Below are 18,045 nucleotides of genomic sequence, written 5' to 3'. Positions count from 1 at the left end.
TACTTATTTCTTTAAATGGTGAACACTCTCATGAAATTGGATAGAGGTAAAAAAAAAAATAAAAAGAAAGAAAAAAAAAAAAAAACAGACACTGCGTGTGGAAGACAAAATTATGTTCAGTCAATACCGTAGGGCTGTGCTACCACTTTTTCTACCAGCAGAAAATTGTTTACTTGTCAGTTTTTGTGTGGGAAGGAGGGATTACTAAACCATTTTCAGCCAGTTTTATGATTATACTTCATATATGTTATAATAGTGTCCAGTAAAGTGTGATAAATTGTGCTCATTTCAAGAACGGACAAATAAAGAAAAAATGGCTGCACCGTTGAATGTTTGTGGGAGTCAAGTTGTGTAACTTCCATTGCAGAATAACATAATTTTTAGTATCTTTTTTTACTATCAGTATTAATATCTTTCTGTCAGCTCCATACTAGTGTCTGTAAATGTCCTTTTCAACGAACAATGGGACCCCGATTCTAACACGAGCACAATGGTTAGTCTCAACTTCGCATCTAGATGTGGATACTTTATACTTTAAGATCTGCGCATGTGTGCATTGAGAAAACTAGTTATATGAGTTGGTCATAAATTACGCAATCAAATGGGAATGTGAGCATACGATCACGTATATTTCAGGTGCACGCCTCTAATATATCACACAGATCAATGAATACATGCCCTGACTGCGCACAGATACCGTTATCCTTCTATAGAAATGTGATAATCTTTTCCTCAGAATCACGCCGCTTCTAAAAACTTTAAAGGAAAGGACAAAATATGTCCATCAATCGCAAACCACGTTTTCGTATTTATACAAATAAATATCGCTTGGACATTTCGTAAATGAAAACGCAATATATAACTGAGTTCTTCATAATTATGGGGTTTTTTGCACATATCTGTAAGTAATTAAATGTACAAAGCAGAAAAAATATCCATAAGAAACTTCTTTTATCCAACAAGAAAAAAAGGAAGCCAAAGACATATGATGAAATGATGGCAACTTCACAGTCACCGAAATTCTAGCGTATTAGGAATGGGTGAAGATTGATGTGTACAAGAAGACGTCTCCCGAATCTAAGACCTTTTCCAAATATAAAGGCAGCAAACAATAATAAAAAAATGTAAGTTAGGAGATTTGTTCAGCTGTTTTTGGCATTCCGCGAAACTTCTGCTACATCAATCACCGTTCCCATCGTTACATCACAGTATACGAGTCTTTTGAAGTCTTAGGAGGTCCGGTATGAGCAGGGGCTCACTTTTTAGCTGTTAGTCAATGTCAATTCTGATAGGAACTTAATTGTTTCTTTCGTTCCCCTTCGTTGGGTGTTTTTGAAGTTTGTAATTTTCCGGATCATTTTGTATAGCACGAGTAAACGGTTCTATGCTACTTCTACAACTGTCTTTGATATTGTATTTTGAGGCTAACATAGCTTCCGCTTCCCTCAAGTCTTGCGCATGCTCTTCGGAACATTTGTCGCCTGCCTGTAGATTCAGTCTTTTAGCGGCGTTCACGTCGTTCTTCATTTCCTCTAAGTCACGTTTCAGCTTTGCTCGTCTGTTTTGAAACCACGTGATTACTTGGGCGTTTGTTAGACCTAAATTCATGGCAATTTCGTCCCTGTCGGCCGGAGTTAAATATTTTTGATATAGAAACCTTTTTTCCAGTTCATAAATCTGCTGGTTCGTGAAAGCTGTTCGTGATTTTCGTCTCTTCTTTGGTGGCTGATTTTTCCCAAACATGGTTGCTGGATCCCTTTTCTTATCATCTGAAAATGTATAAATTCATATAAATCATAAATTGCAGAGAAAAATCCAGCCTCTATTTAATGAACACAATTTAATCAGAATCAGGAGGTAAAAATGTTTTATATAAATTATATTGCACAAGGAAATTTTAACAACATCATTGCTTCTTGGAGTAAGAAAATAAAAAGCAAAATCAACAGGGAATATTCTTTTGATGAGAAAATATTTTATAATAGAATGTAATTTTTTGTAAATCAATATTCTTTTCATAATTTCATTATCTTAAAAATCTAAAATAATGTCATTGTTTTTCCAGATATCAAAAATATGATAATTATTAATTTAAAATAGTTTTAATCTGTTAACGAATATGGACAATTCACTTTCTTTTAAATGTTAAATAAGATCAACCTTCGCCAATCACGTATGAAGAAAAGATGTACAAAATTTCAATTACTTTCTAGGATGAAAACAATTTGCGTAATGGTCAATGGAATTACAAAATATAAAAAGAGTTTATCAAATGTTAAGTCCATACATAACTATATTTTAACAATATTACATTCCTGAACAAGTAACCAATGTATAAAGCTAACATGCAAGTTTGCATTACAAACGCTGAGTGTGAACAAGTAAACTGGGCCTTCTGAAACATTACAACACATTTTTACAAATTTTTTCTTGGTATATTTATCACACATTTCACACTACTTTTCTTGTAACTGTCCCATTTTCCCGTCACAGTTGTTTATTAAAGGTCATGATCCCTATTCCCAAGACAAACAACTCGCTTTAACAAAAAAAGTGAACATTTACCGCAATACAAAGATGTGGCTTCGAAGTTAGCCTGTAAACTGGCGAATGAATTTGAACTTCTCTCTACAGACACAATGACAACTACATATGGCATTTCCATCTGCGTAATTATACGAACACTTGATGAAGTAAATAGACAAACCAGGAGCTATCGGGTTCTATTTATATAAGCTCGTTATTTTCAAATCAGATAATGTTTCTCTCATTCGCTTAAGCGTTGATATGAGAGCCGGGGTAATTTTTAACAGAGCCCGACCATCTGCACCTCAGGGACCGAGGGGCGCGATAAGTGATCTCTGCCGCTTCGTGATCACCTGTCACCAATCCCTCACACCCGTCAATGGAGGCTGTTAAGATTACTTTGGCTAAACTCGACGATTTTTCGCTAAATACAATTTGTGGTCCCGAGTAGTGTTCTTAATTTTCTTTATCCTGCTTTTCCGTCAGGATTTTTTTAAACAATATAATTTTAAAGCAAATATTTAGCAATAATACCTACAGTATGTGGCATTTTGAATTTTCAAGTTTTTCTTCAAAATAATGCATTCATAAAGCCGACACTATCCGTGTCGAGGTTACATAATAAAACTTATGAACTGTGTCGGATTGAATCATGTACGTCTTGGTACACTTGATATTTCACTTGTACTAAAGCACCGCATTGTTGCCTACATACCCTTGCACTCAAAAAGTGTAATGAAATAATATTTGAAAACATGTTTCGCACAAGAAGTGCCCTTTATTCATCAATCAGACCGAAAAATTATGTAAAATTTTACGCCATAAACTGCAGTAAACCACATTTAACTTCACGTGATTTTTCTTCAAATAATCACCCTTCTGTACTACAATTTGTACAGCAGAGAGATTAGATGGAGGGGGAGGGGTGGTTTCTATGAAATCATCGAAAGTTTACAGTTACAGTTGTAAGAAAACGATAAATTATAACACTAAGAGATGACAAACAGGGACGCCCAACAACTGATCTTGACATAGAAATGTGTAAATGTAATATTAAGTTCTTAAAACGTTTATTAAATTTCTATTTGTACCTAATATCAGTTTTTCACCAGTCTTTAAATCAGTATACACAGTCAAGAGAAACACACGCTCATTGGCTAAACTTTGTGACAGTAGCGATACAGACGCAGTGATTTATGTCGAAACGCCTGATTGGTTACATCGAGACAGCCAGCTTATACGCGTGTTATTTGATACGTCTTTAAAGTTTTATGTATTCCATCAACGAAGTTTACCCAGACTACACTGCTCATTTATCACTCGGTTACAGCAATAAAGTGAAATGAACTGGATTTTTTTTTCATTTAACGCTGAATGATGGTAACAACAGTTCATAAATTACACAGTTTGTAAAAAAAACTCTTTTACAGTCAATAGTGAAAACATTTAGATGTTATTAGAAACTAGACACATTCGTCTGTGTTTACCTCTAATAATATCAAATGAGCTAAAATTTTTCTTTTGTTTTTAAGATGTTTTTCTTCAATTGTACATTTACTGACATCAAAATAAAACTTTAAACACGGTTCAACTGAAATTTAATTTCAAATTGAAATTAACATTTTAACTTTCATTGAAGCTAATGACAATTAAATATCTACACACTCTTAAAATGTTTCACAGATATATCCAAAATGAATTTCTGCGAGTTGTTGTGCGTCAGGATACTAGTGGGTGTATATAATATTACATTATGTTTTCAAGGTTGTTAGTACGTCTTAAATTATTCATTTTGTTGATTTATTTTGAAAGGCTATTAATTTTAATGACACATAAATCTATGGCAAATAATATGACAAAACTATATTAAAGTATTAAAAATCGAAAAAGTCGATTATAAATAAGTATATCCCGTGATATCAAAAATGGCTTTTTGATTGATATCAAGATATTGTTTCTGTTCTCAAAGTTCTGCGTCTTTGTTGGAAGTTGGAAGAACAGTTGGCGAACATTACCGCCTCTGTTCTCACGACGTCCATCAAGATGCCGTGATTGACATTTCACGTTGTCAAGAATGGAGCTGGACTCTTCACGTCCCGCATTATTTATGTTATCTCGATCATCTAAATGTCAATGTTTGATGATTTACAGCCCTTTATGTAATTAATCAAATGAATGACAGGTATCAATTGAATATTCCGCTTTGTTATTAAGAAGCTTTCAGAAAACAGCATTTAAGGAGAGAGAAAAAAGGTGCGGTGAACAGATGATTTTGCCCGATAGTCTGATGATTGTGTATATGACCGGACATGGGGAGTTTTTGTAAAAGGCTCTGGCCATCTAATTCCATCGGCCACAAGTCATGCGTGTACGAGCAGTGTACTGGCCGAGGAAGCCTAGCCATTACAAGGTAACGAAATATAACCTCAATCAATTACACCCCGCCATGTAAATACCAGCAACACTTCTTACTCCACTTGACTCGTGTATTGCTCCAAAATATTTCTTATATTCAAATACGGCTTCCAACAGACCGCTGAGTGCTGAATGTCATTTTTTAAGACTTAATATTTGAATAATTAATGTCTACTCGCGACCAATGAAACTATCCATCCATCACTGTCGAACTTTAATCCGTAAGACGTCAAGTTAGGTAGTCGGACATGGACAGACTTGAGGATACTGTTCTTGAATCAATGGCTTATGAATATAACTCAAGAACAGTTGTTGCCTCAACAAAGACAGTCGGGCTTTTAATTCGAGTAACCATAAGGTCTGGGCATTAACGGCTCTGTGCATATTAGCCGGACACAAGCCTTTTTGGTTCAACACAGAAAATATTTGTGTCATGCATGTGAAATAAATTCGGCAAACTAAAACCAGGAAATGCAAAGCAGATAAATACTGAAGATGTAAATAAAACAGTGAACAGCTATAGCTGGGCGAAGTCAGCTGGCACACAGAAGAACTACAAAAAGAAAAGCAAGTAGCTCTGACTTCCAAGTTTACATACGAACGTCTCCATTATCTATATGGACAAAGCTGCTGTTCTGATTTGGTTGATATATTTTGAATACAGAGTGGCAGAGATCCCACTGGTTGGGAGGGAGGGGGCGGAACAGGGTCAGCGATCTCTACACAATTCTTCCCGACTCCCGTGCAAGCAGATGGTGGGTGGGAGAAATGACGGACCACGGCAGGTATCAATGGGCAGTGTGCTACGTGATGAGTTTTTAAAATTTGTTTTCTTGCTATTCTAAGTTATTTTTCTCATTTTATTATTTTGTCGTTTTCTTTTTGGCTCTGTTATTTTTTTTTCTTTTATTAAAAATATGCGACGCCCTATGCGTAAAATATACAAGCAACAATTATTACTTAGCAGTAAAATACTCGGACTATTTTATTTCCAGAAGTACACATCAAATTAGAGTAATAAGGCGTAATAAGACGCAATATAGCACCAGAATAACAAACTATACTCAAACTTTTTATAGCTAAACATATAGGGCCAACACTGTAGCAGAGAAAACCTAAACCTTTCTTTATTATTTATTTATTTACATCACATTATTCTCTTCACGTTGTATATTCACTTCTTGAAAATACATCTATGTTATCTACCTACTGAGAAAAAAATGATCATTTAAAAAAATCTTGAAGTAAACATGTTGTTACAACTCTGATTCTCTGAACCTGAGTATAGACATACAACAGGCGGTCTCTCGTGTACTGACAAAAGCCAGTCACAATAGCTCATTCTTTCCACGATAAGGCCAATAATTCTGGAGACTGTTTGTTTTAGGGAGGTTTGTCGGGGATGTAATAGAAGCTGTCAGAGGTTTATGTCTCGAGGAAACGATATCTGATTAAGAAGCTCTTCGGCTTCATCAGTGGTGACTGTAGCACCACCATCTGTTAACTGTTCTCTCTCACTCACTGGTCAGTGGTCGGTAGTGCCTAATGAATGACATGAGTCGAGTTCACTGCTGACGTCTCCCGAATAAACTCAGCTTGTTTTCCTGGCTTGATTAGCTCGTAAAAAGTAATCGTTTGTTCCAGAGCAGACAAACCGGAAAAAAGTTCATTTGAATTAGAACCAATTGGAGAAGGGTTGGAGAGGGGTGGGAATTTGGTGGGGGGAGGGGGAGACACAGAATGTTCACGCCTGTGTGGACAACTGCTCGACACTAACCCCATCTGCACAACATCGACACGGCGCCTAACGACAATTTGTAAAATTAAAAAACCTTACAAGTTGTCAAAGCCCGATAAAATGGAAAGAATTAATTTACGGAGTGTCTAACTGAAGAGATAACCCCATTTTACAAATATGCAAATATATCTGCTATATTATACATTTCGGTTGAGCAGTTCTGTTTTGAATATATAATGTTCATTGTTCGGACGTTATATATTGATGTTACCTTCTTTAGATAATAAGAAGAAAAAGTGTTATTTCTTATATTGTAAAATAATTTTATTTTGAATTTAATGATTCTGAAACAAAAAATTCTGTAACAAAAATTTCTAGCCTAAAGCAAGACGTAAAAATACATGCTTCACTTGTCAACAGGTGAAAACATGTTCACTCAGTTTTCATATTAAGTATATCTGGCCAATGTGAAAAATCAATATTACATGGGAATTTTCCATCGAGAAGACAAATTGTTACAGTGTTTAAAATTGATGTATCTCTTTGGTGTTTTACGCCTTACTCAAGAACATTTCACTTATACGACGGTGGTCAGCATGATGGTGGGAGGAAACCGGGCAGAATCCGCGGAAACCCACGACCATCCGCAGCAGTGTTGAAAAATATTTTAATGATACTCCCTGACATGTATAATGGCGTGTGTGTATATCTTCTTGTATCAAACACAGAAAGCGCATCGAGTAGTTCAGATAAAACATCTTTCTTCACGTAAGAAATATTTTGTTTTAATTTTGAAGGCAGGCATTTGAATCTCCTGGTTTATATTAAAGGAATATATGTATATGTATTACATTATATATAAACTTCTGTTTATCACTCATGTAAGACCATCTAACGATATTTAAAGTGCATAAAATATATCCTAATATTAAATAGAAGCCGGTGTCAAATTTTACTCTATAATGTATCAAGGTATATAAGCATTTATATTTAGGTCGGTTTGCAGTGCTTAATTTCACAAATAGGTGATAAAATACAGCCAGTTGTGAGTTAGTTCAATTGCCAGGGAAGAGACGTTCATGGGGTATTATTGAATCTGGTGCGATCTGAACAGGCAAAGGTGTTGCTGCTTTCCTTAGTCAACGCCAAAACAGATTTATATCTCTGTTTCTAGTCTAGATATTTTCTGATGAACGAGTTAATACTTTGTCCAGTGTTTGGAGAGATGTTAAAGTAAGATAACAGTGACAAAGTTTACGAGGGTTCCCGTGGGTAGCTAGCGGGATACCATTGAAGGGACAACAAGGGCCGGGCCTGAGGTGAGACGGAGCGAGGAGCTCGACGCGACGCGCCCTTGTGTCCCTCCGCAGGTCTGGCGCAGTCACGAGCAGCACACATTCATCCGCCGACAACACGGCTTTTTCTTCGCAGCAAGTCGGCCAACACGAGGCGTACAAGTTAAGAAAATTATTTCTTGATAAGATAGGAAGGTGATTTATCATGCAGTATGGGGGCTACACTGGGATCGAATTGTACATTTCAAAGTCAGTCGAGTTATGTCCCACTGGGCGGTTGCCCCGAGGGCATTTTTTCTGTACAAGCTCCGCGTTGACAGTCTTCCAAAAGTGGCTGTGTGCAAGTAGTTCTTGGGGTGATTAGGTAGTAAGCTCCTGCTACCTTTAACCATGGAGTCATGTAAAGAAAAACATATAATTTACTTTATATAGGGCGTCATTAAACCAACCCAGTTCGATATTGTTATGGATAGAGTTCAATCGCTTCTAATCCATTTTCTATTCATCAACCTCCAGAACAACTTTTCATGACATATGTCATTTACCTCTTTCTCATTTATGCTGGCATTTTCATACAGAGGCTGCCAAACACATATCTGGCTTCTACTTATATATTACTCTGATAACGTTTTCAGATACGCTACGAAATGAGTCTTTGAAGTCATAGATTAAAATCTCCTGATTTGTCCCCGAACACCTAAAAATGTCTTCGTGAAAAGGCGTGTGTATATGAAGGCACGATAAACGTTAACTCGGTTACAATGATCAGGTCAGCGATGGTCTGAGTTGACTGGTCAGCTAATGGTCAAAGGTTTTATTACACCTGTCAGAGTGGTTGGCCACCGTAACCTACCCACTAATTATAGATCAAAATCTAAACATCTAATGGCCTCGTGGAAGCACTTCACTGTGACAAATCCTTTAGTTTGGGGACAAAGTCACAATGCCCTTTTTTGGGAGCACAATGGTATTTGCTTCGACATTTGGTGTTTAGTCTCACAAAAAGAGCCAGTTAAATCAAACCAAACACTGGAGTGTGTTTGACGTGTGTAGATGTTGTTTTTGTCCCTTTCAGCCTTATTTCTGACATACAGAGTCTTGAATTCAACTGCCATTGAAATTTCTGCCAAAATATTACATCCTGCTTGGTAACTAGCTGCTTCTCATAATTAAACATGAATTTAAGATATTAATTTCAAAATGGACGAGGCAAATACGAGTAAACTTTCATGTAATGTGTTATTTTACACTAGTAGTCAGATGCAAGCTCATGATATTGCGATGTGGTTCCCGACCCCGATAACTTTCTAAGCCTTTACAAGATGTGTGGCTATATTATGCACGGTTAAGGGTACATATGCCATCAGCTGATGTTAAATTCGAGCCGCAGCGCAGACTGAATTTAGTTAACTGATACAAATCGCTTATGTTTTAATTTGCGGCTTAAACCACCCGTTTATCATGGTAAGTAGTTGTAATGTTGGTGTAGTTTGTAAGTCTAAGCCTGCAGAATACAGATAAAGCGTAAATCGCTGACAATTTATACCATTTCTTTCACCAAAGGCATAAATATTAACTTAACAGATCGCGAAGGAATGACATCCTCGTTCTTTTCCCGTCATTTGAAGCCAATAGTATGTTATTCATGCTATCCAAGCGTCCCATCTGAAACCAGAGAGAAGTGTATACACTTACACTGATACAAACTGCGGATGGACATAGTCTGGTATACAGCCCAATGTAAAGCGTCAAGCTCAACTCACTGCCAGTACACACACCAGTCAACGTAAAGTGGACGTAACACCAGCCGCCCATCACATACGCACACAGATACACCATCAACGCATACCGAATACACACACTTTACGATCTTGTCCTGATTCGCTCTTGATTAATTGGCATTATTTCTTATTCTCCACATTTTCGTGCAAGTTGCTCTGTGGTTACACTTTGTTCTCAGCTGCGTAGTCGTAACTGATTTGGACTTACGTGAAGGTTTTTTTTCTCAGAGGTGGATCAAAAGACTACTTAAATTAAAAAAAAAACTTTCGTTGTATTATTTGCTATTAATAAAACCGCTTATTAATTGTCTGTCGTTGCATATAAGAGGCGCTATATGCAGTTCCCGCCAGCAAATTCTGCTAAGAGCTATGTAATCTTTAAAGCTACCCCTGAAGTTTGGTTAGTCAAAATTGCATAGTTAATCTTCATTATTTTAACTTCTGACGGAAGAGAAGATTGCAAGTTTAAACTTTGATGTCAATTATCTACTGGGCAGGAGTATCAGTGCAATAAAAAAAAAACATGAACATCCGTTTCATTTCACTGTTTATTCACTGATTGGAGTAAACAACGCAAGTTCGTGGCGTGTGGCATGAAGTTTATGTCTCTTGACGCTGCTGAAAAAGGGCGTTGAAATCCCGCAAATCGCCGCGTATACCAGAAACGGTTGTGAGTATGTTAATTACAGCTGACAGGGTGCTGAATCGAGAGCGTCTACGGAATTAGCACGACTCCCATATTTCACTGTCTTATAAGAACGTTCGAGGTAGGCGGACTAGAGCGATAGAAGTATAAGGCGATAAAGACTATGGATTACTGCTGGTGACTGTGTCATTTATCACCCACAAGGACACACTTAGGCTGAGAAGTTGATGCAAAACGGCTGGCCGTTGGCTTGTTTATGTGGACGGGTGTTAAAGCATGTTTTACGTCAGTCAAAGTCTACACTGTAATACTTATTAACGTAATCATTTAACTCGCTACTATTCCTGCCCACAGGTATTTCTTTTGTCGGCTTATGATAAATACCCCGACCGGTGGAGGGAACCAGATGGCTGTTACAGAAGTCTGAGTAGGAGATCAAACGCCTTCGAGGTGGAGTGAAGGACATTCCATCCCGTGGGCCGGGGTTACAGCTGTGTTAAGGGAGCACACTTACGTCTGAGTTAGAACGCCGGCTCACGGCATATGTTCGCCATATTACCCCCACTACTCGCTGCTACAAGTAGGAGCGCGCGTTAAAACAAGAGCTGAGGGATAGGACAGGAGATAACAGGCGGAGAAGCCCATCACACGGACACCCGAAACCACTTCTCAATTACCCAGTGTTAAAACATTATTAACTTGATTGATACCAAAAGGCTGTGGCAGGATGATTGTATCACATGACGGAGCGGCCGAAAAGTTAACGACCTAGATAACATCACACGATGATATGTCCCTACACGTCCAATACAAAATTCAGAGCTCGTTTCTTTTTTTTTAATTACTTTTCCAGTCTGAGATAACAAATCGCTTTTTGTGAACAATTAAGTAAAAAGAAAAAAACAACAAAAGTAAAACCATAGCTGAGTAAAACAAGCATATAGATGATATATTCTTCCAAGAAATAATTCGCATCTAAGGTTGTTTAAATTCTTTTCATTTGATCTGAATAGTTTTGCTTTCATTGCCCTCAGAGAACATCGGATTATTTGTGACATGCAAGTTGGTGTAGAGGTTCGTGCTAAACCCAAGACTGTCGGAGCAACTTCACATGTGATGTAGCTTTCATGACATTCCTGGCGGAAATACAGCAACTCTGTCTCAAAATATGTTGGTGACTATTTATAACCAGATTTTACTATAGAAAATAACTATCGTTTTTATCCGCAAAAATATTAAGCAAATGAAAAAAATACGCACATGCAACATATACTATTTTCAAGAGTTTCTATCTGCACACATGAAATTTCTACTTTTGTTAATAGCCTATGGGGTTGCCTAATGCCGTCTACAGATTTTCTCATGTTTTACTATCAATTTGCATTAAATATATTAATACGTATCGTCATTAGAATATTTAATACGTATCGTCATGAAAGCAAAACGAATTATTCTTTTTGTGTATTGCGCAAAATCGTATCAAACTACTAGTTCCATACGAATTTTTTTTTTTTGTAATTTTCTGTCACTGATTTTATTAAGTCATTAACACTGACATAATTAGTCTTAATTCCCTCCCCCAAAATGATCATAAAATATCTTTTAAAACTCTTTGGAAGGTACGCTGTTCTCTTGAGTTTAACTTCAGGAAGAACGAGCCGTGTAAGTACCGATGGGTATAAAGTGGATATGGGACGAAGGGCGGCTTTTAGCGAAGTCATAAAGCTCTCTATTTATTCAGCATCAGACAGTTTATTGAGCATGCTTTACAATCTGCGCGTCACTCTGTTTGATCATGTTTACAAATATCCACCATGTCTATCCAAAGAGAGAAGGCGGAAGGAAGGCCACCACCCGCCAAATGGTCAACATGCGGCAGCTATAAAATTTGTCCGCGGAAGAATCTATTTATCTTCGCCTACTTAGTCAGCGCTACAGCTGGTACTTTTCGTCCTGGTCAGTGACGGAGACACACATGCTCACTTGTGTAAATTGTCCGAGTTTCAGCGAAGAGCAAAGATTACGATGCCTAACGCGATGACCAGTGTAAACGATGTTGTGTCAGTCAGAGATAATTGAGTGAGGCAGTACACAGATGTTAGGTAAAAGTCTACATGCTCACCGATGTGAATTTATGACCAACAAGTGGTGTGAGAGTGACTTGATGAGCCGTGCGTTTCCCGGGGGGGTGGGGGGGGGGGGGGGCGTAGTCCGGGTTATATCACCTTCTTACTAGTGTCAGAAGTGCTAGCCCCTTTACACGACAGGGAACCTTGTCAGACCGGCTAAACGATATCATCAGGCCTCTTAATTGATCCAACGGTATCATCTTCTTATTTAATCACGGGAACAAATGAGAGCGCATGTCCTGACATGACCACGTGATCTACATTTTCTGTCACAACCCCTTTTAGACTCATAGGAAAACATTTCCTTGTACTTTGGAAATCAGTGTCAGATTCGACTTGAATGCCATGGACTAGGTCTTAACTATCGCTCATTTTGATTTACTTCTCTTAATTTGACAGAAAATATCAGCGAGAATTTCATCAAACTACAAAAATAATGTTTAGTGTTAATACCCGTTTAAACAGGAAAAAATCTACTTTAAATGTTTAGGTGCATTGTATAAATTATTCCACACAGGTAAAGCTGACCTGTCGGCTCTGCCCTGAATTGGTATTTGACTTGAGTTTATCTGTATGTTTTTAAATGAAGTCATACTATTGCATATGACATATTTTTTTACGCTACGACGTTAAAACCCATGCATAATTTCTTATAAGACTAAGAATTTACAAAAGTTACAAAATCTATGTTGTCAAAGGCCTCAGTATATACCACTAATAACACTCTGATGTAAATCCAAATGCACTCAAAACACGAATATTTTCGAGATGTTTTATAAAGAAAAAGTTAAATATGCTTATGATGGCTCTATGTAACTTATTGTATTTAAACTTCACTAAATCAGAAACAAATTTATCTATTTTATTATGTATAATAAAAGCGAAATAAATCAATTCATTAAAAACGAAGAATACCCTGTTATATATTATATAATAACATACTATAATATAATATATATATTATATTATCAAGAATAATATTTGATTTTCCCTGTGTATTCTTAATACTCAAGCCTTTGTGTAACTTTTCCTATCATTGCAAATCTCTAAAAAAATTCTCGAAAGTTTCTCGCAAAACTGTGGTACTGGCTCTGTTGATATGCCTTTGTGAGTTTTTTAATGCTGACATTTAACTGTTAGTACTTAAAGATGTCAGAATTCGCAGAATGAGCGCCTGGGGTAGACTGAGAGATGGGTGTCGGGGCTCATCTGATAATCTAACCCACATGTATACTGCCCGTGGGGTAGAGGGTTACCTTATCCAGGGGGTAGACATACGCCGAATATCCAGCAATAGGTAAACCCGGATAGTTTTGGCCTCGTTAACAACATGACAGTCTTCTGACTAATTCACACTGACCATGTTAAAATGTAGATGTATTAGAGATGACAAGACGCCGCTCAGTAACAATGTAGCCCGGGGCCCTGGACGACAGGGGAATCTCCTTTCTCTCAAAACACTGAATGATACACCTAACGTAAGGTGACATACACGAGTGCCCCGTGTTACACTAGAAAGTTAGACGTCTGCACCAGTTATGATAAAATGTTTACAGCGACTAGTAACCAGGGTCATATTAGCTTCACAACCCAGGGTACGGCTAACAAGGCCACTTGTATTCGGGAATATCATGCCATTGTCCATACAGGCGTACTTATTCTGTATCTCTACAGGTACTGTATAGGCACACTGTGTAGTGTAAAAAAAAACAGCAAAATGTTTGTGTTTATCGCCAAGCGCATAACTGTGTACTACATCAGTCCTATCCCCCCAATAAACATCCAACTTGTCAACTTAGGTTTTTTGTCATTTAGTTTTTATTCGCGTCTATTGGGAAAAAATATTGGCATCCTTTTATCATATAAACTTAAGCGAATAATCCAAAAAATCCATTTCCTGCTTTACGTTATGTTATGAAAACGTTATTTTGTGAATTGATAACTTTCAACTGTTTTTGCTGTTAGAAAGTATTTTAATGAAAACTAAAAAATTTCCTTTGAACATGTATTTTTCCGCGAAGACACAAAATAATCATATCGTAAACGCAAACCCTTTGCTAATGCCTTTGTACCTTTGAATGCATTTGCTGGCAAGGCATCAGCATCTCTGTGGCATGAAAAACACCCTCACTCTTGCCCTAACATAAGCATATCGCTATCGGTGTTTTCAGCAAGTTGAAAACAACACCATTCCATACATAGTACTTAGACCGTCAGCCTAACTAGCTTTACATCTGATAGACAGCGCGTCAGGAGTTAACATCACAAGATGAAATCAAATATATTTTGATAAGTTTTTCTTCAGATTCAAAATATTTACAAGGATTAAACTGTTTCCCGAGAATTGATTCATGTACTCTACATAGACCAAGAACTCATTTTATAATCTAACATGTATTATAACAAATCAGATTTTATTATTTATATGAGTTAGGCGCACTAAAAGTATTTTATTCCATTTATTATTGACGTTCTTTTCTTGGTCTCTTATTTCTGCAACACCGATTCCTTTGAGACAACATCTCACGAAAATACCCTTTTCTTACACAATAACAATATTTACGGAATCCCTTAACAAAAATAAAATAGGATACACAAAGTTCCCTATTTTTTTTGTACCAGCAATCAGATATTGCGTCACCTACCTGAAGAGTCTGAACCGTCCAAACCATCGAAGGTTTTCGTCGCCATTTCCATCAGGGCGTCCAACGGAGAAACGGACTTGTCCAAAGGTAAAGGTTCCTCGTCCACGTGGATTTCTTCCTCGTTGTCATCCTCATCCTCCACTTCTATGTCTGACGACGATGTACTAATAATGTCCCCCTTCTGATCGTTGTCCCATGGTCGAACAATCTTTGCCACATTTTGCCCTAGCGGGTGGTTACTTTGTCTTTGCTCGTTTTGACTTGTGCTATGATTTGACCTGGGACATGAGCGATGGAGACGATGACTTCGATAAAGCCGACGACTACTGAAACCTCTGGAGTTTTGGCTGCTACCGTTCGTGGTTGACCGGTGGCACACTGCGCTTAGCAGAGACGCCGGTACGTGAGATAACAGGCTGGATCGGAAAGAGGTTTTCGTGTGACTGCGATGATGCCCGAGAATGTCCTTAATGCTGAAAGAAGTGAAGGGTCTGTCAGGGTTCCTCGGTGGTTCTAAGCGAACCATGGCTAACTTGTGGATAGGTGCGTACTGAATCGTGGCCCCACTGTCCTCGGAATCAGACACGCTGCCTGACAACGACATGACCTGGCGTGATGTCTTCACACAAACCCTCAAAATCCCCGAGAAAGGTAAACAACTCTACTCCTTCTCTCTCTCTCACATACACACCGAGGCTTTTCCACTTTTTATTCAATCGCTGCCTTTACTATGGCCCAAGTGGAAGCTAAACTGTGAGTAAGAAACATGAAATGCCTGCCCTCCTGTGCCGGGGTCCGCCCACCGCCTAGCCAGCCATCACTGTTGGCACTGCACGCTGCTGAGTGACAGAGTTTTGCACGTAGTTAACTTTAAGTCGGTACCTCTCGTTCGACTCTCTCTGGACCGACACAGTGTTGGCTGGGGCATGTAACTGATAGTCTTCACAGGACAGCGATTAGACCGTATATCTTCTCTGGCCAGTTGCTTTTGAAAGCCTCTTTAACTCGCCAATATGTCAGTCTCCCGCTAAGCAAATGTCGTCTGCTGCCTCCAGTTTCTGGGTGGTGAATATTACACTGGGATAGCAGCTCTTTCCCGGCATGCACTCTGGACTGGCGTAATTGCCTTGTAACATGTTGAATTGGTTCTTAATTGAATTAGCTGCACGTTGGGAGTATCTTCTCTACTTCTAGCAAAGATTTAAAGCGCTAAATCAATTAGGCTGATAAATCAGGGTAAAATCGTGTATGTTTTTGCTTCTTTCTTACAGAGAAAATGTTCAGAGATGAATAGATTTGTGGCTCAGTTCACAAAGTTTGAAAGGAAGTCATGAAGTCGCTCTTCACTGAAAACACCTTACAACTCTTTCAATGTGCGTGTACAATGATCTAGAATTACTTCTTGGTATTGTGTCATTGTGACTTTCTTCTGATTTTCTCTTCTGATCACAACATTGGTTGGAAGACAAATAAAGAACCTAAATAACATTCAAACTCCCCATCCACGACAAAAGTTACAAACGGCCTTGAGTATTCTTTTACTTTCCTGGATGACTAAAGAAAACACAGTAAATGAGGAGGAAATTTGTTTTGAAGTGTTCGACGCTTTAAACCATCCACAAAGAGTCCGACTGCTCCATGATTTATGGAGCATAGATATATGTCTCGTTCAAACGTTTTCGTCCACAACAGCCCAGCCATGCCTCATTGCTTCCTGACATGACTTCCGAGGCAATCGCTTACCGGCTTTGTACTGGCAGAAAAAGGCGGCAACTGTTAATTAAAAGGTTCGAGTCGAACATTAGGCTCCTGGTCGACCAGTATTGAGGCCGAATAGCTCGAGGGATAAATAAGATACTGAAGTGAGTGTCCTGTCAAGGAATATGAGGCGAGATGTCACGGTGGTCCCTTAACGAGTGAAAATGAAAAGTGGCATGAAATTGGTTCGGCAATGCAGTAGGTAACGGGACAGATATATGTCCAAGGGGTCTACATGTCTTAAAAGGTGCCATGCATCTCCGGTAGATCTAAGGGAATATCTTGTCTTTTCATCGGATATAACACAACTTTCAAAAGTTTTATACGTGGCCACTTACCCCTTCGCGAGCCTATTAAGCCTTTTCCTGTCGACAATTCATCATCCCCGCTCTTTTCGTTTTATCCATGGTTTATGAAAGATAATTTTCACGTCTGTACATGAGGCGTAGAATGAGTTACGAAAGACTATCCGAAGCGAATTCGAAATCAAGAGAACAGTTGTTTCAAGTTCAAAGGACTGTATGTTGGCTCGTTACTGGCGTTATGTGCTTAACAGATGTGACGAGAGCTAGAAAAACAGTTCAAACTTCTCCCACATACAATTCAAAGTGCTTCGCGGCCAAATGTCAACAGGCTCAGATATATATTTTCCCTCATTTCACTGTGAGTGTTGAAGCCTCCTGGAAATCAATTTCGCTTTTGCTGTTTTTGTACAAGGTGTCTAATTCAGCTAAGTGTACATGAAAGACAGAGAAGCAGCTATCGAAACGGTTAACATGAAAAATCTGCCAAATGTCTTCCCGCTCTCCGGCTAACAGGGAAGCCGCTTGCTGATGAATGACTGGGTAAAGACAGCGCTAGTTTGGAGGTTGGAGGCTTTCACGCCATCTCAGACGTGTTTTCGCCTACTCTCTTTGCCACTGATTATGCCTCGTTAGCTGTAGTATCTGTTTTCCCTGTTTAGATGTGTTTACCGACTCGAGTCTGACGTTTGTTCGAGTCTTTCAAGGCAATGTTTAAACCCAAAGCTTAGCGGAAGCTTGATGAAGAATGGTCTCCAAGAGCTGAAATGGTTATAGAGATAGCGAACAAACGACATTTTACCAACGCCA

General features: G+C 38.3%; 1 protein-coding gene across 1 annotated transcript; it reads right to left on the bottom strand.

The window, feature by feature from the left end:
* Positions 1–735: 735 nt before the first annotated feature.
* LOC135468922 (homeobox protein MOX-2-like) lies at positions 736–16,136 on the bottom strand. The gene is made up of 2 exons (XM_064747414.1): positions 15,176–16,136; positions 736–1,769 (listed from the first exon to the last, which is right to left on the bottom strand). The coding sequence occupies exons 1-2, from the start codon at positions 15,777–15,779 to the stop codon at positions 1,297–1,299; spliced, it is 1,077 nt and encodes a 358-aa protein (XP_064603484.1). The 5' UTR covers positions 15,780–16,136; the 3' UTR covers positions 736–1,296.
* Between the last annotated feature and the right edge of the window lie 1,909 nt (positions 16,137–18,045).

The sequence above is a fragment of the Liolophura sinensis genome, chromosome 6, assembly GCF_032854445.1.
Source record: "Liolophura sinensis isolate JHLJ2023 chromosome 6, CUHK_Ljap_v2, whole genome shotgun sequence".
Lineage (NCBI taxonomy): Eukaryota > Metazoa > Mollusca > Polyplacophora > Chitonida > Chitonidae > Liolophura > Liolophura sinensis.
This window is presented reverse-complemented; position numbering and strand designations above follow the sequence as displayed.

Coding starts and splice junctions, on each gene's coding strand:
- LOC135468922 (XM_064747414.1), bottom strand. CDS start 15,779: ATGTCGTTGTCAGGCAGCGTGTCTGATTCCGAGGACAGTGGGGCCACG. Junction 1,770..15,175: donor GGACGGTTCAGACTCTTCAG/GTAGGTGACGCA, acceptor ATACATTTTCAG/ATGATAAGAAAAGGGATCCA.